Consider the following 23,146-nt stretch of genomic DNA (forward strand, 5'->3'; position numbering starts at 1 on the left):
TGTGGGTGATGCAGTTGTTTGAAAAAGTGTACATTTGTTTGTTGGCATGTTAATACATCTACACAGTAATGCTATGTGAAGCTGTGCGGAGTTGACCAAGTAGCTGCTTTACAGATTCCAGCTGTTTGTATATTGCTAAGAAAGCCATAGATGCTCCTATTTTACAAGGAAAATGTGCTCTAGGGGGTGTGGTATTTTATCTTTGGCGTAACATGTTTGAATGCATTTAATTATCCATCTTGAAATGCCTGATTTAGATATGGGTTTCTCTATGTGAGGGGCTGTAAAGGCAACAAAAAGTTGTTTGGTTTAACAAAACTCTTTAGTCCAATCAATATAATACATTAAAGGTTCTTAAAAGCTCTTTTAACATCTAATGTATGAAGGACTTTTTCTGCAACAGAATCAGGTTGTGGAATGAAAACCAGTAGTTCAACTGACTAGTTTAGGAGAGAAGAGGAGACTACCTCTGGAGGGAATTTTGGATTAGTTTGAAAGAGTACCCTGACCCTGTGTAGATGGAAGAAAGGTTTTTCCAAGGTGAATGCTCAATGACACATCTAAGTGAAGTGATGGCTATTTCTACTAAAAGGCAACCTTCCAAGATAGAAATGAGAGAATAAAGTTATGCAATGGCTCAAATGGTGGACCCATAAGTCTGGTAAGTACAATGCTGAGGGTCCATCTGGGTGCAGGGTTAACCCTAGAATTACTCTTCCATGAATGCTTTACCAACAGAAGATCACTGTTCAAGTAAATCACGCACTGCATCAACTCGCTGCCAGATCCGGCTATTTCTCAATGCACAGAAAAGTGCAATTCTATTAACCTTTTCTTCCCATGAAAATACAGAAGATCCAACAGCACATCCACAACACCAAGTCTGCTTCAATTCTTACATCCACCCCCACCCCGTAAAATCACGCAGTGGTCAGCTTTCAATCCCTACCTCTCCCAGATCTCGCTGACAAACTAAACTTCATCAGAGCCACTTCTTATGAAGATGATGTCTTACCACTGCCCTCCATCAAAGCTGTCTCTGGAGATGCTCTTCTAACCCCACTTACCACAGTCAATGCCTCACGCATCTTTACAGATGTTCAAGGCAGACCACATCCTTACGCTCCTAAAGAAAGCAACACTAGGCCCAGATGAACTTGCCAATTACCAGCTCATCACTCACCTATCATTCATTGGCAAGATCAAGATATACGCTCCCTGTCTTGAATCAAATTCTTCAGTAATGTCCTTCACTGATTCTCCCTCCCACCTTCCCATTCACCAAAAGTTTGTTCACATAGGCGCGTCCAGGTCACAAAAGATCCCTACCTAAAGGAAGTTGCCCAGAGATTAATACAGTCTATTATCATCTTTAGCCTATACATGAAGCAGCTCGGTGCTCTATTCACAAATAACTTCATCAAGACCTACCAATATGCCCATGTTACACAACTCTATTTGGAAGTCTGATTTGCTTCAGACATCCAACACCTGCTTGCACATCATCCAAACCTGGAAGCCCAGTTTCTACCTGAAGCTCAACAAAACCAAGATGGAATTCTTGTATTTGCCAGAGACAATAAATGAGCCTTTGTGGTTTAGAAACCCAAACTTTCAAAGAATACCAAGATACTTTGATTCACCCTGGATACCAATTTCACCCATAAGGAATGCATTGAAAAAAGAAAAAAATCATCCCGGTGGTATTTTTGTAGACTCCGCTCATCAGCCCGAACCATCTTCAAAACCAGCAACATAATTTTAGAAACAATCCCGACCAATTCGTCCTGCAGACAAGCTCACCATCTCTGATGCATCTCAGCAGACCTGCAGCCAGGACTTGTAAAAATCGAAAAAAATAAGGCAGCAGTCCTTTTCTGTCCATGCACACAGGAACTGGAGCAACACCCCCCTATCCATCAGGACCGTCCCAACACTGCTTCTGTTTAGAAACGTGTTCAAGCCTCAAGCTTTAAAGAACGCTACATCACAATGCATTAACCATCTACAACCCAGCTTCCTCTCCTCTTCTTCATTGACTTTATGCTGGTCTTCTACATGTACAGCGCTCTGCTGCATTTTGGTTAAGTTCACACTACCACATGTGTACAATACTCAGGCCTCCCCACATCAGATCACCAGTAAGGGTAAAAATTGGAAGTGCTACTTATTTTTATAGTGTGAAAATGTATATCAAAAGTTGTGATAGATTGACTCAAAGATTGCGGGATGACTTTTCTCTTAAGAAAACACAGCCATACCAAGCAAGCACTTCAGGAAGAACAATGCATTCTTGTTGTCCATACAAAATCCTCAGTAGAGTCTCCTAAAGGCACTACTGGGTGAAAAGGCAGAAAGGTCAGCCCCATTAGTTACAGCTGAGAAGAAATGCCCTTGCAGACAGAAGTCATGGATATGATGGTGTGACTCCTCGTCAGCTATGACCACAGGCACGGATCTAACCTAGTCCACATGGTATCAACGAGGAGCAGGGGAACAAGTTTATGTAGGGTTAGTTAATATGTTACCATACAATACCACTCCTTATGAAGCAACAGAATCTTAGAAATGATTATCAACAGGGTACTGTAAATAATGAGCAAGCGAAGAACTTGTCTAGGGGACAGTCAGGGTAGAAGATGAGAATTCTCTCTCTGGTTGAAGACCCAAAACCCACACCTGCTACTCACCAAAGCATGTGAAGTGATCACCGTGGGAGTAAGGGAGTTGCTCCCACCACCAGCAGACAGCAGTGTGTTTACTGTGGCATTGATTCGGTCCTGGCATGTCCCGGAGGAGAGCAAGCTCGGACAGAATGGCAGCTCCAAGTCCCTGGGCTTCCGGCCCTTCAGTGGTTGTCCTTCCGTGGGAGTCGAGGGTGTTGAGGTTTCCTCTTTCACTTTCACCATTGTCTCACCAGTGCTGTCTCCATGCAGCAGCGGATCTCCCTCTGGGCTTGCTGTATCCATGCCAACTATCTCCAGCAGCTCCTTCTCAGGAGGCAGAGGTTCCTGTTCTGGTGGGTTGACTACCACCACGATCTCTTGGTTCATCGTTCCCTCTGTCGTCGGAACCTTGGCCTCTGGTACAGAAGTGATAAACGATTGATGGTTTGTGGGAACCTCGTTGGTGGTGGGGCCGTCAGTAATGCATACTTCGTCCGGCGTTTCCACTTTGACATCCAGAGCAGAAGGAGCAACAACCACCTGTGGATTAGGAAAACAATAGAATCAGAAGGCATTCTGGGAAGGATAATACCTCAAACACTATCTCAAATACATAAAGCAGCACATACAGCAAAACATCCCCACCCAACACCCTTCACTCCCAGTAAGACACAAAGCAGAGAGTGAGAAGGCAGCACCCACTGGTTTTTCAATTGGTTCTCGGTCACAGGGAGTAAAGTATCTTCCCCGAAGCAGCGGGTATCAAAGTCAAATAAATTGATTCTAGCACTTCTTTATAAGATGCAGTATTTTGGAAAGATGTTTGATTTTATAGCAACATGCTGTTTTAAAAATAGTAGAAGCCTACAGAAAAGTAAATGGTCCAGTAGGGGAGCACGGAGTAGCATCATTTATCCCGTATAACAAAGAAAAGAGAATGGATGGCTGACAAATAATACAACCTTCAAGCAATGATGCTGCAAAAGGAAACAAATATGTGAGTCATGAGTACCACATCTCATATAACTGATACAAAGGTACAAAGCCTTGGGGAGAAGTTTGAGGTCAATAGCTGCGAACTTACCAAAATCATTGATGATCTCTTTACTGGATAAAAAGCACACATTTCACCCCCACTAACATGGGTTGTTAAAGATGGATTTTGGTTACCACAAGTCAGAAAACATTGGTAACAGTTTCATTTTGCGACACGCTTCCAAGATGCGTAAGGATACAGAAGGGAAGAGTAGGAGTGCCTACTTGAGTTATTATTGAAAAGTATTTAAGAGATAAGACATTTAAAGTAATACCTCCAGCAACAAGCTATCCACAGCTGGACTGAAGCAAAACCACTGATCTTTGAGGTTGACTTAAGGACTGCCTCTTTCACTACCTGTTTGCAATGTCATGTTGCTCTACCTGACTGTAAGGAGGTGTGCCTGAAAAGGCCACCTATAGAGAAATAGTAGTTACCTTTATTGGTCTGCTGAAACAATAAACCACATGGAAATATAGGTTTCCCTCAGTTTTTTAATTAAAGTTATACAAAGATGGCTTACAATCTATTCTGCTACTGGTCATCTATTCATCTATAATTAAAGGAAAAGCCCAAGGATTCTAAAAAAAGGGCAAATACAGAAGCGGCCCTCAAAACAAAAAAATTAAAACCACTCAAAGCCTTTTACAGGGCGAACCCCTAGTGAACTTTAATGGGAAAATAGTTGCCAAATTTCTCACCAACGGCAAAACACAAAGAATGGCCAAGAACAGCTCTAATACATTTGTACCCATCCTTAAAACAGGTCAGGCAGATATAATCGAGACACCAGCAGTGATGGCCATTGTGAATGTGGAGAAACCATTTGATGTAGTCAATTGGGGGTTTATGCGGCCACTACTAAATAATTGTGGTTTGCCTGGGTAGTTTGTCTTGATAGTACAGCTTCTGAACGAAAGTCCTTTGGCAACATAAGTTGATGAATAGTTTCTTGGCCAATACATTCTGAATTCAGAGTAATTGGTCACGGTTGTCTTCTTCCACCTAAGATCTTCGCACCATACAAGGAGAACAGACTTGGAGGGAATAAACTCATAGGAATCTATGTGCTCAGACTGTGGGGACATTGATTATGGAAACTCAGAGGAAGGTTTGTTTATGTATGGATCAAGCGTCCGGATCACCAGCACAGGTAAAGGTAAAATCTGCATCACAACAAAAACAGCTCATGTTCAGTGGTTTTTGCTCTACCCAACTTTTGTCATCTACAGCCCAGCTCTGCTCAGCAATGATGAATTGCCACAATACGGATAAGCAAACCTTGATAAGTTATCAGAGGACCGGTGTGAATCTAATCTGTAGAGCATGTCTGCTACCATAGCACATTATATATGACCCTTTTCGGGGGCAGCAGAGGCGGTGAAGATCTTAAATAAAGCTTTGTTGAAGCAAATTTCACAGGTTAAAAAAAACACAAAGTTAGTGTGGAGAGAGCTTCAGTTCAGCAGAGCCTCCTAAAGGAGGGCTTCAAATGCCAGCTCATGAGCAGCTTCACGATAACTTGACCACTCCTATTTCAGAGATAATGGGCAACAACGATGGACATGAGGCTATTCAGTCTTAAAATACCATGAGGCAGGATTCAATGTCTTCACTTGAAGGCATTCGCTCGTCACATATGTTCAAACCAGCAATGGTGAGGACACTGGGCAAAGGTGTGGGCAGCACACATGCTTTGTCAGTGAAGACCTGCTCCGTACCACGAAAAGACAGCAGACAATAACCTATACAAATTGGATGAATTTACTACAGTGAGAGGTTTGTGCAAGTGCCAACTACGCTTGTATCATGGATATCACCATCAGGTTTGCCTGCCTTTTTAACCAACTTCATCTTGGATCTACACACTTTACTAGTGGTTCAAAAAAACAATTTGTAAGCAAGTGATGTCCTATCGAAATATCAACAAGTATGGAACTTTTAGCACAGTTTTTTGTGACCTGTGTTTTGATTTCTTCTGGTCTCTAGCTAACTCAGCAGGGGCTGCAACTGGCGCGAGATGTCTGCTTTGGTTGAAAACGAAGAAGCTTCACCAGCCGCAAAAGTCTCTCATTCTCCAGCTTACCCTTACTGGAGATAAACTCTTTTCATTGTAAATGGATGACCTTGTTAAAAAAAAAAAAAAAAAAACAGGTAAAGAAAAAAATAAATTTCAGCCTTTCAGACCATTCAATTCTAAGAGGTAAGACGCTAAAATCAGAGTCTTCAGAATAAATAGACCTTTTGAGGTCAGGATCTAGTTTGCGGAGCTGCAGCAGCTGGGAAATCCTGACCACAGGAACCCCAGTACCCACAGCAGCAGCAACAACAAGTACAACGACAATTACTTACCTACGGTGGAAGGAAGATTAAGGGGGTTATTCTAACTTTGGAGGAGGTGTTAATCCGTCCCAAAAGTGACGGAAAAGTGACGGATTTACCACCAGCCGTATTACGAGTCCATTATATCCTATGGAACTCGTAATACGGCTGGTGGTATATCCGTCACTTTACCGTCACTTTTGGGACGGATTAACACTCCTCCAAAGTTAGAATAACCCCCTAAGTCTCTTCTTCAGAGAAAAGGTTTGTGTCGTTAGTTTGTCAGGGCAATCAAATAGAATTTCAGACTCTTCCTCCCGACTGCACTTCATACAAACTCAGAGTCCCAAACTTAAAAAAAAGAAGCAAGCAATACTCCAGGGAGTTCAAGCTCTCATACGCAAAGGTGCAATCATTTCAGTACGAGGTGGGGAGATTGTTTTCATTCTTCACTTTTCCTGGTGCCAGAGCCGTACAGGACTTATCAACCTGTATTGGAATTGTAAAACCTCAACAAGTTTGTGAAACATGTGACATTGAGAAGAGTGATTCCCCTAGTACCTCAAGGGCACTTTCTTATGACCCTAGACTTACAGGCCGTTTGTTTTCACGTCCAAGTTCACAGGCATCCCTTGAGGTTTCTTCAGTTTTTGGTTGAGAATCAGCATCTCCGATTGAAGTATCTTGCTTTGTGCCTATCTATATCACCAACAATTTTTACAAAGATAATTGGGCTAGTGGTTGCTCATTTCATATGTTTGGTGCGCATCTTTATGCCAACCAGGATGTCTGGCCAATTGCAGCATCTTCTTTTCCTAAGGTAGGGGAAGATGTGTAATTGGTATGCAAGATTCTAACCTCTCTGGGATTTCTTCTCAACAAAGACTAATTGCAACTGGCTCCAACACGTAAAGAAATTTGTCAGCTCCTTCTTTGAAAGCGAAAGGGCTTTCATCAAGAAGGAAAGAGATTAAGCATTCAAGCTCACCTTCAGGCTCTTTTTTTCCTGCTACTGCTTGCAGTGGCTAAGAGTTCAGGGAATTATGTCCGTCTGTACAGCTGTAATTCTTTGGGCCAGACTTCATCTAAAAACATTGGCACAACATATGCTAGCGCACTGGTCCGCAGCATCCCTGAACTACAATATCCAAATTCCAGTATCTCAAAAATTACTTCAGGACCTCCAATGGTGGCTTTGTCCCTGAATCTTCAAAAGAGTCCAGATGTTGGAGCCACTTCAGCAGGTCTTGACAACAGATGAAAGTCAATGAGGGGCTACCTTGGGTGTAGAGGAAACACAGAGAAATTGGTCTCCGCACAAATCCCTGAACTCTTCAAACTGGCGGCAATCGGAAATCTGCCCGATTTCTGATCAACAAAACCTGTGTTGGCGAAAAGAGAGAATCCGGTTGTCAAACTGTACCTAAATAGGCAAGGAGGATCAAAGTTGCAATCCCTGGCCATATTAGCAGACAATATTATCTCACGGGCACAGTCCAACCTGTTGATTCAAGTCATATACATTCTGGGGATAGTCAATCTCCAAACATATTCCCTCAGTCGAAAGATATCTTCAATAGATTTTCACCAAAGTGCCCAAGCGTTCCAAGTGGTCACGAATCATTTTGGTCAGCCAGCTCCCTATCTTTTTGCATCACCAATGAATGCCCTTCTTTGTTTTTGTACGGAGACAGTGTGTTGGGAAGCCCTAGGGGCGGAGTTGGATACATTAGCAGTTCCATGGCCTTGGGAACTCATGTACACCTTCCCTCCAATTCACCTCCTCCCGAAGGTGCTTCAGAAGGTTCAGCGGGAGAAAGTAACAGTGATTCTCATTGCACCCTTTTGGCCAAGCCGAGGAGGCCCTAATTTCTATTGCTAACCCATCTTGCAACAGATTTCTCATTCAGTCCAAGTTCTCTTCACTTTCGATCTTGAACATCCGCACAAATACATCAGTTGAGAATTGTGTTTCAACAGCTGCAATGTTCCAGGGGGGTAGCCAGTGACATTCAAGCGGTTAGGTCTATTCGTCAAGCATACTATAAACACTGGAAAAACTTCTGTCCCTGGTGATCAGAATATGACTATGATCCAGTGTACGGACATCCCTTCACGAGTGATTATCAAAATGCTTAGCTCCGTCAAGGAGCTCCTCACAGTGGGCAGCTATCAGATCTTGTAGGGAATCCATGTGGAATTTAGCCATAATTCTACCTTTAGCAAAAAACTTGTTAGAACAGTTTTATGGCCAATTCATTCCTGGGATTTTACTGTTGTTTTGCAGGGCTTGCATAAAGCTCAATTCGAGCCTTTGTATCATGCAATATATCATGGGCCTCAGAACATCGGCAAGAAGAAGAGGCAAGTTAATCACTTTATTAATTTCTTACCTACACTTGACTTGAAGTTTTTTCAAGACAAATTGTTTATGAGACCAGATCAGAAATGTAAGCCTAAAGTACAGTCTCAATTTCACTCCTCTCAGGAGGCTGTTCTTCCAGTGTTTCAGGCTTCCGATAATGTTCTAGCAATCCTTAACATAAAGAGAGCCCCTTTGATACAGTTGCAGAAAACAGAATCTTTCAGGATGTCTCATCTTCAATGGGACATGATGCAGGGTGGGGGCAGCCTCAGCTACAACAATATACTAGGTGGCTCAGACAAGCAATCTCCTAGGATTATACCTTAATGGATCTAGAATTGGCAGACAATTTTACAGCAAGGTCTCCTGGAACTAGGGTGACCACGCGTCCCGGATATGCCTGGACAGCCCATGTTTTTCACCAGTTGTCCCGGCAGATTTCGGGAAAATTAGCTCATGTCACGGTTTTTAGGGAGGGTTGGCTGAAAACGGTGGGAGGAGGTTTTTTTGTTTTGTTTTCCAAAGCAGGAATAGTTAGCAGCTGTGATCAGAAAGCAATTTAATTAACATGCATTACACTGGCTTTAAAAATTGCATTTTATTTATGTTCTTCTGTAATTCTACGCTGATGAGCGCTGTCATTCTGTGCGCTCAGTTGAAGTAAACTTGTAATCATTCTTCTATTTTAGTGAAATGTCCCAGTTTTTGGTTTTCAAATTCTGGTCATCCTACCTGGAGCAGTAGCAGCTTTCTGGGCTTAAATGTGAGGTGTTTCGCTCAAGGAAATGTGTGGGGCGGCCACATGGGCAAGTTCCAATAGTTTTCTGTCCAGTTATACATTGGATTTGTTTTTCGGGGCCTCGAACCTGGTACCCAATTCCAAGGTCAGCAAATATGGTCATTACGCCCTATCTCGTCATGAGAGAGGGTCTAAGTGCTGTGTTGTCTGGCGGTCTTCCATGAACAGGAGAGGGGCTTCAGACAGGAGGAGCAGCCAGAGTAGAGTTCTGTAGCCTCCCTGCATGCATGTGAGAGTGTGTAAAACACTTTGGTCAATGTGGCTACAGATACCCAACCAATGAGCACACGCGTAAATGAACATGAAAGTCTAAGTCGAAGCAACCTGTGACATCATATGTATACTCAATAAACTTAGGGGCAAAGCTTTCCAAACTTTGTGAATCCTGTTGTTTTACCCGCCCCTAACTGTTTTTATAAACTAAATATGTGTATGTTTTAATGAACCAACAGCTGCAACAGCTATAAAATGCTACTTGGTACGGGGTGCAGGTCATAATGAAATAGTGCATTAAATACATTTTACTGACGCACTTTTCTTCCTCCAACTTTGCAAAAATACTTCACTAGTAGTAGTAGTAATAGTCGCTTTTATTGCATAATTACTTAAAATCATTGCATAAAATACAAATAATTTACAACAAAAATACTTATAGACATATGCAATATCCTCAGTCTCACTGTAGTACTTCCCCAGATCAGAAGGCTCACAGCCAAAGAGAGCTTTTTACGACCCGACTTTCGCTTCAAAAGAAGGATTTAAAGCCGCATTCCGAGCATTTTAATCCCCATGGGGCCGTCGGAGGCTCGCTGCAGATGCTCAGGGTCAGACGTGCGTGGACAGGGAGCGCCGGGACCGTCACTCCGTCTCAGGGGAGGCCCGGCCCAGTCGCCCGAGGGGCTCTGCGCTTCATACCCCGGGACGGGCCCTGGCATGCGGGTCTTGAGTCAGCCCACAGCCGGAGAGGAGAGGCCCGTCCGCAGGTGCACGGCCGAGGACGAGAAACTTCAACCAGCGGCCTCTCTGGGAACAAAACCGGCTTCCTCCGGTCTCGTGGCCTTCTGTCTACATTAGGCTAACATTACATATTTCCACGGCCAGGAGTAAAGGCAGTGTTACCCCCACTCTACTTGACCCCTTTTTGCAGCCTCTTTGACAAGTCAAGCTAATTCCATTTTTTATGTTGCAGGAGCTTAAGACACGTTCACGTCCGTGCTTTAAATGAGCAGGTACTATCAGGCACTGAGTACCGGCACTTATGTTTTTTTAAGTTGCTTGAGCATGTCCTAGCTGGGACGCAGTGCATCTTCTTAACTGCCGACAGATAGAGAGCCGACACCTTTGTATTTCGGTTTGAGGCACAGACATTTGCCAACCAGTGCCAAATTCATCGTGCCACTCTTAAAGCAAAACTTAAGTTGTTTTATACAGTGCTTCAACCCACATTTGTGCGCTTTCTAAGAGCTGTACAAAAACAGGTGTTGCTGTTACACAATTAAACTTGGCAGCGCCGGTTCTGGTCCCTAAAAATTACAGCTGGTGCCCAAGGTATATCATTCATGTGTCCTGTTTGACAGGGATGCGCCCCGCCCAACAAGAAGAATCAACTCTGCCACCTACGTATGCTAAAATGTGTTCTCTCGCCCTCCTGTCCCCAAATAACCTATCCTGCTGTTGTGGCAGACCACCCGGAGGGCTGTAGTCAGTGCACATGGGTCACCTCCAATTTCTCTATTCCTATTGTGTTCCTACTGGTTCCAGCCAGAACCTGCTCTCTGTTTTCCAGTCTTGTTCCTGCCTTTGCTTCAGCCTGAGCCCGTTCCCTGTTCCTACCTTTGCCTCCTAGTTTGTTCCTTCTGTTTCTGTTTCCTCTTGGGTTATTGAGTCTGGTTTAACAGTACTATCAGTCCTCGCCTGTGTATAAGTGTTTTCCTTTGTACTGGGGTTGGTTTCAGGAGACAGTTCCAGCCCCATCCTTTGTCTAGTGTTGTATGTAGTCTTTAGTGCCTAACAGTGACAGTGTGCTATTGCTGTTTTCAGGAATAGCCACTGTGCTTCCAGCAGGACCCATAGGAGCTTGTCTCATGTAAGTAAGTACAATCTTTGTTTGTGACCTAAGAGTCCAGAGACAATTGTAATTGTTGGTGCATTGTGTATGTGCTTTTTCTTTTCTTTTCGTCTCTCCCCTTTGTTTTTTCTTATTGTGTTTTGTTATTGTTCTATCTATTCAAAATAAATAAAAATCTTTATAAAAAAAAAAAAAAGAGTCCAGAGACAGAATCAATTATGCTGCCTCCTTTCTATGGAGTTGCAGGGTGACTATCTGTAAGAGTAATCTGCACAGAGGCACTGATATTCCCTGTCGCTGTGGGAAGTTCTGAGCCCTACCCTGTGTACAACCTTAGTGGTAACCCCAGTGTGTTTGTCCATTCCTGATCCATTGCCTGTTTGTTCAGGCTAAGGTTGCTCTGTCTTTACTATCCTGTTTTTTGTGCTTTACCACAGCTGTCTTTTCCCAGTCTATGCCTTTAGCTTCTCTTCTGCTTCGGTACACTACCTCCGTGAGAGATGTTCTGTGACCTCAAGGGGTGCCCCAACCAGAGTCCACTGTGGTTGAGATTTGTTACTTAAAAATACACAATTTCAGCAACACTTTGACGTGTCATGGAGTAGATCACCAACCTCTTTTTAACTGGTCTGTGAAGCTCATGTGCTCTGGATCAAGGTGGTGGATGAGTACTTCCTGTAAATGTGCCACTTTCTGATCTGAAAAGATTCTAGAGGAAAGGCACCCTAACCCTCCGCTGTAGCTGCCATTCAAAGTGATGCCCTTATTTTGCATGCAACACTAACGTGGCCCTTGGTCAACCCCAGACCAAACTAATGGCCCCCTGGAGAAATATTTGGTGGTGCCCATGGATGAGAGGGTTATGGTATCAGCTTGTCAGCATTCACTACTGACTTCTAGACAGACTCTATGTGCCCCAGCTACCCACACAGGACAATATATTTTCATAGCCTACAATCCTGCATCCACAGAGACAAGCACACTCTCTGCAGATGACAGACCTTCTCAACAAATAAGAAAGAATACAACTGTCGCTCCATATTCTCCTGTTATTGTTAGATGTTATTTTTGGTTTACGAGGCAGGCTGCAGTGCTTCAAGAACGCGTGGGCAAAACATGCTGTTTTGTATCGAGGGCACAGATACAACTCAGGCCCAATAATACATCTGTTCCCGCGCGGACCACTTTACGTCAAAGCATATTACACTAACGGGAGTCTAGCAGGCTATGAACTCCATTTACATCAATTTGCTGTGGCCTGGATTACTACTACTTTCTTCTTTGTAAAATTAATGACCTGCAATTGATAAAAAAATGTTGACAAGGAGAGACTCTGCGAGAGGGGGGGGGGGTTCTAGGATCCAGACTGTCTGCACCAAGGAAGATTCATCTTAAACCCAGGATAGCTGCCCTTGGAAATCATGCATCAATGGAGGCTGACATTATTGCAGCACTTATTATATTATGCAGCATAGCGCAACATTCTGCGGCAGTAATGTTTGCTAAGATAATGCCAAAATCAGGGCTTGAAAATCCATGACCCGAGAATCACATTATTACAGTGCTCTTGAATACAAGTGGCTCAACCAGGAAATGGTGGCTGGGAGGGTCTGCAGGACAGTAAGAGAACAGATCACATGCTGCACAAAAAAAATTAAAAACAAAGAAAATTAAAGCATAGTGATTTGGGGGGGGGGGTCACGCATTAGAATGATGGAAAATAATGGTGATTGTTTATTAAAATGCTCGTGAGTGGCTTCATGGTACTGCCTTTTTAAGACATTTTGCACCCTGAGTACTGTGCCGTACAGAGGGACGACAGGACTTGCAAGATAGAGAGAAAGTTAAGTCAGAAAAAAGAAAAATCATCCGTTTCGACAGAGGAAAATCTTATTTAAAAATGCACTGGAGACGCACTTCTCACATGCTTTACAGCAATTTATTAATTTTGGGAGTGTGCGCTACGGAGTCTCAGAAGAGGAGAGACCATGTGCTGCGTTACCCAGATCTGTCGATGACACTGGGTAGTAACATTAAGGAGGTATACACAGCGGGTTTTAAATAGGGTAACAGCAATAAAAGGAAAGAGCAAATTAATTTTGAGAGTAAAGGAACATGACCTATTCCTGACTAATATACATCTTAAAATGGTCTAAATCGTGTGCTTTTGGTGACTTTGCAAAAAATGAATAGAGTCTTGAGGATTTAGGTACATTTATACTGTCAAATTGTTGTAATACATATATAAGGATTACTGAATATACTCATAACATATAGGGCAAGCAACATCCTGTAAAGGAGTCAGCGAGAGACTCTGCCGATTAAAGACAATTAGCATTCTCTCTTGAGCGCAACGCGGTGGGCATCAAAACAAGTGAAAGATGAATTGAATATGTTACATGCTGGTAACTACAGTTCCCCAAAATTGGTATCTTTTACAGATTCACATGCTTGAATAATTCCTAGTCATCGAATTGGGAGATCATAGTATTTTACAACAGCATTAAATGATATTAACATGCCTGAGAGGCCACAAAATAAAGTTGTAGCAGCATTTTCATTTCATTGAAGAGCAGCCAAAGATCATGTAACGCAGTGAATGTGCTCTCAACGTTTCTCACAAGGCAACCACAGCTTATATTTCGAAGCACAAGTGTAAAAGGATATTAAGGATGAGCCTCTGAATATGGGTGGGTGAAAGGCTGCATACGAATCTCTCAAATATACCACATTAAAGAACTGTAGGTATAGGTAAGTTGTTTCTTCTTCACCATTGAATCGTTCATAGATTCATAAACTTGAATCAGAATAGCCAGCAGAAAAAAAAAATCCATATCCCACTGCATACAGCAAGAGATTTAGAAGAACCAACTATCTCAATGTTGGCTGTCTTTGCTGCAGAAGTAAAAGTCCATGTAAAAGAGCTAAAAAGTATTTATTAACTTAGGTGACATGGTACTGAACCTTGTGATGAACCTATGTATCATTACCAGAAGCCCTCTGCCTTTATGAAACCAAATAACTCTCTTATGGTGACAGCCTCAATTCCACTTGTCCTCCTGTCTGACATGATCATCTTAAGCATTAATGATACATTCTAGGACACATTTGAGCTCCTTGCAGTAGATTTGTCTAAACTAGATTTTCATTAGTTGAGACAAAATGTATAAAGACCCCACTTGAAAGTAGACAGAGGCACAGCTGAGAAGCAGATCTGCAAAGCACACTAAAACTCTTTGACATTCTTCTGAGAGAAGAGATATGCAGTCTTCAAAGATGGACTAAATCTGTATCTCGCAGGAAGATGGCCCATCCCTGAACTGTTTTTTAGGCCCAACTGTGAAAAATATGCCAGACAGGGTGGCAACTGAAGTGCCTGTGAGGGTATCAAATGTAGAAAATGCTGCAGACACTTAATCCATAACTCTTTCCACTTTGCCTCGTATGTCTTCACGATAGAAGATGCTCTATGATGTGTCAAGATCAGTGGACGTTTAGATGGGAAATCAAGATCAACAACACTTGATGTGCTCAGACACTAGACTGTCAAGCTCAGGGGCTCCAGGTGTCAAAGGATTGCACACCACCAACTGGGATGAGTTACTGGTGAGCTCTGAGGCTCTTAAGACAGAAGGTCAGTGAACCAAACGTTTCTTGCCAGCTTATCAAAAATACATGTCATCTCAGTTGAATCACCGCTCAGTAGAAAGTTTGTAGTGAATTACAGGAGGGCACAATGGGATGGGAAAAGGTTGGGACTTTAGAAAGACATGGATGGACACGAATTTGCTGCACTTGAAAATGCTTGGACAGGTGAAGACAAAAGTTTTTAAAAATGTTACAGACTTTGAAAGTATACAAAATTGTTAGTGGGTGAGCTAGGAGGCTGAAGCATGAAAGCCTCTGTGAATTCACAGGTTGGGGGCAAGGTATTTTTCTCCTTCATGAAGTCATGGGGTGATCTGGATTATCCTTTAGTGCATTGACGCGTCGACTAATGAAATACAACTCTATAGTTTTTGATTAGTCTACAAAACTGCAGCTACAGTTGTGTAAGATAATCTTACTCGTCTGCTTAAGCCACATAGAGATCTGGGTACAAACCAATGCCTTCGCTCAGCCCAAGGAAAAGTCAGATGTTAATAGCACATTTGTTGCCACCAATCTCCTTCCAAGAAAAAAAGAAAAAAAGAATCTCAACTGCGTGCCCATCTTATCTTTGGCTATGAGAGCCCCGACTACTGTGCCATGACATCTATGCCCTGGCTCCGGGCCAGAGAGAATGAAGATTTTGGCCCTCTACCCCTCTCATAAGGCCTTACTCATCCATGCTCCACCTACCACAAGAAAATATTTTCTGCCTTCACTAGTAAAGTATCAAAAGCCCGGACTCCCTGTAGCTATTGCCCTTTCAGACATCTGGAAGGGAGAACCCTGGAATCAGAAAGTTCATTGCTCTGGAATTCCCCTCACACTGCCTATCCACTAAAAATGAACTCCATGAAGATCAGAGGAATAAAGCTAGCACACTAGTACTCAACCAGACCGACTCCCTTGACCTCTTCCCTTTGTTCAGTGGTCCCCAGCTTCTGAAGTCATTTGGTAATGGCCTCTTGGCAGCAGTTCAAGCTCTAAAAACAAAACAAAGTAAAGTAACAAAAATAAACAAAAGACCTGGTGCTTGAGTTGGTCTGTGCAACAAAGCTTGACATCATTAACTCCCTACATGTGCCCCTCCCCCGCTTCCCCAGAAAAACTGATCTCTAATCTGCAGCTTCTCTTAACTGCTCTTACCAGATAGGAAGCTGGGGCCACACCCACCCAGGGAAGATGGGATCTACTTGGTAAACCTCACCTTATACATGCAAGACTTTCATGTTAGTTTTCAAGAAAACTGCAAATGAAATGCCTATCACAAACTATTGTGATCAACACAGCCAAGAAATCTACGCTTAACAGGGACTGCTTGGTCGTGGCGGTTGAGCGATATCTATTTCCAGCTGGCAATGTGTTACACCCTCCCTTTACATGAAGTCATGCGTTCTGAAAATTTCTTCTCCAAGGAGCAAACGCAAACACAATTTCAGCAACATCACACAAGCCAGGCTAAGGGAGCCCATGGGTGTTTTTAGAAAGGCAGCCTCTGGTCAATTCATCTGCTGTTGCCTCCACAGTATGGACCCAGAGGAAGAGTTACAACGCATCAAGGCCTTCGTGTAGTGAACTTCTCTGGAGCTACACATGAATAGAAAGTGAATACTTCTATAATCATTTGTTCTCTCTTTTATAGGTGGGAATTTCAGATACCTGCAAAGAAGAGGAGACCAGTGATGGGAAAGAGATGTGCACATGAGATACCTGCAAGGAAGAGGAGACCAGTGCTGGGAAAGAGATGTGCACATGAGATACCTGCAAGGAAGAGGAGACCAGTGCTGAGAGAGGTGGGAATATCAGATACCTCAAAGGAAGAGGAGAACAGTGCAGGGAAATAGATGTGCACATCAGATACCTGCAAGGAAGAGGAGACCATTGCTGGGAGAGGTGGAAATATCAGATACCTGCAAGGAAGAGGGGAACAGTGCAGGTAAAGAGATGTGCACATCAGATACCTGCAAGAAAGAGGAGACCAGTGCCGGGAGAGGTGGGAATTTCAAGTACCTGCAAGGAAGAGGAGACCAGTGCTGAGAGAGGTGGGAATATCAGATACCTGCAAGGAAGAGGAGACCAGTGCTGAGAGAGGTGGGAATATCAGATACCTGCAAGGAAGAGGAGACCAGTGTAGGGAAAGAGATGTGCACATCAGATACCTGCAAGGAAGAGGAGACCAGTTCTTGTGAGAGGTGGAAATATCAGATACCTGCAAGGAAGAGGAGACCATTGCTGAGAGAGGTGGGAATATCAGATACCTGCAAGGAAGAGGAGACCAGTGCTGGGAGAGGTGGAAATATCAGATACCTGCAAGGAAGAGGAGACCAGTGCTGGGAGAGGTGGAAATATCAGATATCTGCAAGGTAGAGGAGACCAGTGCTGGGAGAGGTGTAAATATCAGATACCTGCAAGAAAGAGGAGACCAGTGCTGGGAGGGGTGGGAATACCAAATACCTGCAAGGAAGAGGAGACTAGTGTTGGGAGAAGTGGAAATATCAGATACCTGCAAGGAAGATGAGAACAGTGCTGGAAGAGGTGGGAATACCAGATACCTGCAAGGAAGAAGAGGCCAGTGCTGGGAGAGTTGGGAATATCAGATACCTGCAAGGAAGAGGAGAACAGTGCCAGGAGAGGTGGGAATATCAGATACCTGCAAGGAAGAGGAGAACAGTGCAGAGAGAGGTTGAAATATCAGATACCTGCAAGGAAGAGGAGAACAGTGCAAGGGAGAGGTGGGAATATCAGATACCTGCAAGGAAGAGGAGAACAGTGCTGAGAGAGGTGGGAATATCAGATACCTACAAGTAAGATGAGAACAGTACTGGGAAAGAGGCGTGCACATCAGATACCTGCAAGGAAGAGGAGACCAGTGCTGGGAGAGGTGGGAATATCAGGTACCTGCAAGGAAGAAGAGACCAGTGCAGAGAGAGAGGTATGCACACAGATACTTAGAAGAAAGAGGGCCAGAGAGATTTGCGGGCAGAGAGATTTGCACATCAGATAACTGCAGGAAAGCGGGGGCAATGATGGGAAAGAGGTGTGCACATTTGATACCTGCAGAAAAAAGGGCTGGTGCTGGGAGAGAGGTGTGCAAATCAGACACCTGGCGGAAAGAGGGGGCAGTGACGGGAGAGAGATGTGCACATCAGATAATTGCAGGGAAGAGGTGGCAGTGATAGGAAAGAGGTGTGCAGATGGACACCTGGTAGAAAGACAAGGCAGTGATGGGAGAGAGGTGTGCACATCAGGCACCTGGAGGAGGGGGAAGTGCTGGGGAGAGAAGTGTGCATCAAATAAGAGTAGAAGGCAGATGCGGTGATGTGAGAGAGGTAAAACACATTCAGAGGAGAATAAGCAGTGCCGGGGAAAAATGTGCATTTCAGATGTATGCATACAGAAGGTGTAGTGATGGGAAAAGTGCATACCAGATGCATGCAGGGGAGGAGTAGAGGTGCTGAGAGATGGGGAATTAGATCACATACCTGCAGAGGGAGGTCGTCCTCTTCTGGCCCTTGTATATGGATTTCCAGAGGGATTAGGTCAGTATTCGGCTTCCGCTCCTCAGACGCCACCAGCTCTGCACACTGCCCCCCGATTGGAGGCCCCAGAGTTGAATCGCTGGGTATTGGCACGTCTGGACTTGGAGCAGTGTTCTTGGCTTGGGGAAGGGTCAGCCCCACAGACCGGCCAAAGCTTGGCGGCTGCAGAGACTGGATGGTAAATGTAGAGTAGAGACCTGAACGCATGTACTCGTTGCGGTTGTTCTTGCAGGTGCCACGTGGAATCTTAGGAAGGCCAGCACCTGGATCTCCAGGATTGGCCGGTTGGCTTAGGTCACACACAGCCTCAGGTCGTCTGGTCTCATCCTTTGTTGTCTCCATGGCGGCTGGGTCAGGGTATGACACAAACTTGTAGACAAACTTCTGGCCGCTCACCTTCTTGATGATGTTCTGCAAGATACAAGGAAGAGTCCATTAGGAAAGTATGGGGAACAGAGGAGAAAAGAACACCTGACACGCCCCAGTAATAATGACCCCACTTCAATTTACACTGCTTCCTAGCTCCCCACTGTCTTGCTTTATATGGAAGTAAGATGGCATGCAGAATTCCCCACTCTCAGTTTGCACTCACGATTGAGGTATGGTACTTTAGCTCCGCCCACAATTAACGCCTACCTTTATTTAAAATGGTATATTACTTCGCATCCCATAGTTTTTCCATCGCTAGTCAATGCACCATAACTGTTAAGTCTGTGGCCGCTTTCCACCTCTGCCCTAATTTATCAGCTCTTCTCGCATATAGCCTTTCTCTGTTTTTAGGTCTGGCTTGCAAATACACAAGTATGCAATGTTTATTGTTACCAATTCTTTAAAAGATATTCCATCCAGAGGAGCATTTCCATTTCACTTCGTGCTGTTTGCTATTTTGTGCATCCTTCCACCTTCTATGAAGTGCTTCAAGTGGATACATAAGGTCTACTTTACATCTAAAAGTCTACTCAAAAATCACATAGCTTGTTACAATTTGTCTCCTTTATACATTCTGAATTGGCAATGCTAGTTAGGCTGGCTTTCATATAATATACATCATCTGTGCATGTTAAACTTTTTTAATGCATTTGTGAACGGATATGTTTATATGCGTTAGCACATTATAGCTAGACCTGTTGGCGTTGCCAATGGTTGTAATCTATATAATTCATGTCTTTGTATAGGTGTATGCCAAAATCCTGACAGGGCCAAGTTTTTTCGCATTCTATCCTTTTTGTAAAACACTACATATGGAACAGAGGAGGCCAGAAATATTCCTTTGAAAAACATTAACCTCAATAAAGGCTACACACAAACTTTTAAAAACTAATAATCTGCTCTCAACCCCTGGTGGGAGGGATCGCGGTCAAATAAGCATTTTATTGGCTTCCGCTCTCTAGAGGTGTCAACACTCCTTCATGACATGGGGCCATTACCTATGTCAACGAATATTAGCTTTAGGCTGCATGGGAGAAAACGCGAGAAACGCACTTGTTTGCTGATAAAACCAATTGTGGTAGGTTAGGCCTAGTGCGGAGATCAGCCCATCAATAGCATCAAAGTCTGGTACGGCTTCCCTGTGACCTGCTCTGAGGTTACCCCAACTCTGCGGAAATACATCTCTGAAGGGAAATACAAGAAAGCAAATACCAGTACGAACAACAACCCCAACTTTGTTAAAAAAGAGCAAAAATGCCAGGCTACCTTCCTGGATTGAATCTAAAACACACCTGACCTTCCACTGGGAAGAGGCCGGCTCTCTCCAATCCGATTAAAACATGAACAAAAGCTTGATGAAAATAGCAGAACCCTTTCAGCGGCATAGAGAAGTCAACCAAACCAACACAAGGCGAGGTACCTTTCCCAACTTCATCCACTCTGGGTGACCAGGAGGACCACGCAGACACCAAACCAGTCCACACGCTACTTAGACCAAATAGCTGATGCAGGGTTGGACTGGGACAAAAAATAGACCACGGCACCAAAATAAAAGAGGCCCGCATTAGTGAAGCAAATAGCTAAAATAAAGTGGTAATATCAGGAAAATCAACAGGAAAACTGGCCCACCTGGCCATAAAGCTGGCCCACAACTGTTAGAAAAAAAACAGCCCACACACTCATCTTTCAGACCAGCCAATCGAGCACTGCTTGATTGACCAATAGGCCAGTCCGAACCTGGCAGATGGCATCACTCACCTACATTTACCCATTTAACAGTTTTATAGAAGACGTCTCTACCACAGCTGACGTCAGTGCACTTCGGGGAGATAAACACTAAGGAATAAAAATCTCCTTAGAACAAGTATTCAAAAAAGCTGAATGAAAAGGAGAAAAAACGAGGAACCATTAATAGAAAAAATAACACAATGAAACAATGTAGCAAATTAAGCAAGAAGACATATCCTGGTGAGTGAGACAAACAAAAGTTTAGACAATAATGACGTTTCTGTGAAAGCAAAGACTTGGAGAACAGGGATGGAGGAAAGAGGAGAGATGCCTAAGAGATGAGGAGGTGGACATTTAAGGAGGATTTCGGAAAGGGGAGAGGGGAGGAGCAGACGGGGGCTTACATAAACCCTGGGTACAGCATGCAAAGGGGAACCAGAGACAGCTAGGCGGTGTTCAGGAGCTCGTGCATATTCGTACCCACATTTAACAATAATATGATTCACTGGCACGTCACACCGACGTTCACCCACTAGTGAAGAAGAGGATAAACGAGTGAGGAAAGTCACTTTCTCATGATTCTCAGCTAACTCCGTTTCTCCCTCCCTTCCCGTCCAATTTTGCACAGTCTAGTCCAGCAGTGGTGCTCATGATGTGGGTATCTGTTTATTTTCTGTAGATACCTACTGCAGAGTACCGGGGCACTTCTTCTCACACCACTCTGCATTCCTCCAAACCCATCTTTGCACAGTAATATCCTAGATTATATTGTTTGAATGCTGGAAGCACTTGTAGAGCTACGAGACTGGGTTAGCTTCGATCTCACTTAGTAACATGATGGGGAAGGTTCCCTATTTCTTCCCAGTCTCTGTGTGACTTTAAGGGGGGTCTCTGTTGCAGATATCTGAAGAATTGTTGCTTCTTGAGTGTCGAGCCTTGCCTAAGCTCTTCAAATGCTTGTGTATTCATATGTTCCAGTCCGGAGATTCCCATCAGGTCCCATTTTCTGAAACTCATTTACTGCCCGACCACGTGCAAGGTCTGACTATCTGCAAGGGTGTCTCCCCTGTTGTGGTACCTTTCCATACCTTAGCAACACAAAAGGATAGGGATGGATTAAACCTAGATCTGTGACTGGGGGTGAGTGTTTGAAAACTTTCAACACTCCGTCCATCATTTTATTTTGTGATATTGTCTTGGGAGCCCTAAGTGGGAATGGTATGCCCAGATGTGGGTCCCGTGCTCGCTGCGCCACAGGATTCACGCTAGCCTGGCTGATGAAGGGTGATACCCTGGAACCAGTCCCAGGACGCTCGAGTCCTGTCCAGGGAGGACCTGGCTCAGGAGTTCGGGCTGGACTCCTCCCATAGGCAGCAGGGTCAAGACTGATTTGCATATCGCTGTGTCGGAACTGGGGTGACGTGGCAAGCAAAATAACGATGGATTAAACTCAGATTTGTGACTGAAGGTGAGTGTTTTAAAAGTTTCAACACTCCGTCCATCATTTTATTTTGTGGTAGTGCCTTTCCATACCAACACTACTGTCATACAGTGCCACCCATGAACCACAGCTCCTGTAAACTGGCAGGCCATATGATTATCGCCTTCAGTACAGTATGCATAAATCTGAGAGCTACCCATGTAACATTCAAATGATGTCTGAAGGAGGCGGCACTCGCTGGTTCAGTGAGTGTGCCCCTAAACTAGAGGAAAGTAGGGGGACTTCTACGAAATGCTCCAGGAGAAAAACAGACTGCCTAATGTAGAACATACTTGCAGGCAGTGCCAGCCTCTATGAGAGGTCGTGGCCAAGTCCCTGAAAATACTAGCCACTGATGCAAAAGAAGAAGCCATTGGTAAACTAGTCCACATGAGACTTGAAAAACAAAATGAATAGCTCAACCCGATTTAAAATGGAAAGAGATCATTTCTACCAAATGAATAGCCTGAAGAAGGCCTGGCGAACACTTCCTCAAGGACGCGGCTGTTCACGATTTGAGCATATTGTGAGCATGACCAGCCAGGCCCCCTTGTCCATTCGATCAGGCCCTCCACTCAGCATCGCCACTCACAGCAGTTTCACTGATGTGATCAATGTTTATATGAATGTGCTGGAACAACAGGGTCTGAACCTCCACAAATTCTTTAAGTCCAGGATTAAGTTGTTAGTGAACATGTTGCCACCGACCAAGTTGGAGTGATATACAATTGCCTATACATGCTTGTAAAGTCTTGAGAAAGCCCTAGGCCTGCAGGCCAGTAGAGGGCGAAACAACTACTGGCTATGTTATGACAAGATGGAATACAACATGTTTGCATCAAATCAATTAATCATTATAACGTTATGATGAGACACAACTTGCTTGCATCGAATGAACTGTTTATGCTACAGTAAATGAGATGTGAAACACAAATGAATTGTTTGAGCCTATCATATGGAATGAAAATAAAATATACATTTACAAGGATCAATATGAAAACCTAGAAGGTCACACTCAAACGTGTTTATTAGTGATGTTATCAGTGTCATCATCTATGACGTCATG

At 43.8% G+C, this 23,146-nt stretch overlaps 1 protein-coding gene across 1 annotated transcript in view; it reads right to left on the reverse strand.

Moving 5' to 3' along the window:
- ELK1 (ETS transcription factor ELK1) overlaps positions 1–23,146 on the reverse strand; it is a 101,919-nt gene that overhangs the window by 34,802 nt on the left and 43,971 nt on the right. Inside the window, exons 3-4 of the mRNA XM_069209656.1 lie at positions 18,387–18,854; positions 2,691–3,206 (exon numbers count right to left, since the gene is read on the reverse strand). Coding sequence (XP_069065757.1) covers positions 2,691–3,206; positions 18,387–18,854 — 984 coding nt within the window. The remainder of the gene's footprint in view (positions 1–2,690; positions 3,207–18,386; positions 18,855–23,146) is intronic.

The sequence above is a fragment of the Pleurodeles waltl genome, chromosome 10, assembly GCF_031143425.1.
Source record: "Pleurodeles waltl isolate 20211129_DDA chromosome 10, aPleWal1.hap1.20221129, whole genome shotgun sequence".
Taxonomy (NCBI): domain Eukaryota; kingdom Metazoa; phylum Chordata; class Amphibia; order Caudata; family Salamandridae; genus Pleurodeles; species Pleurodeles waltl.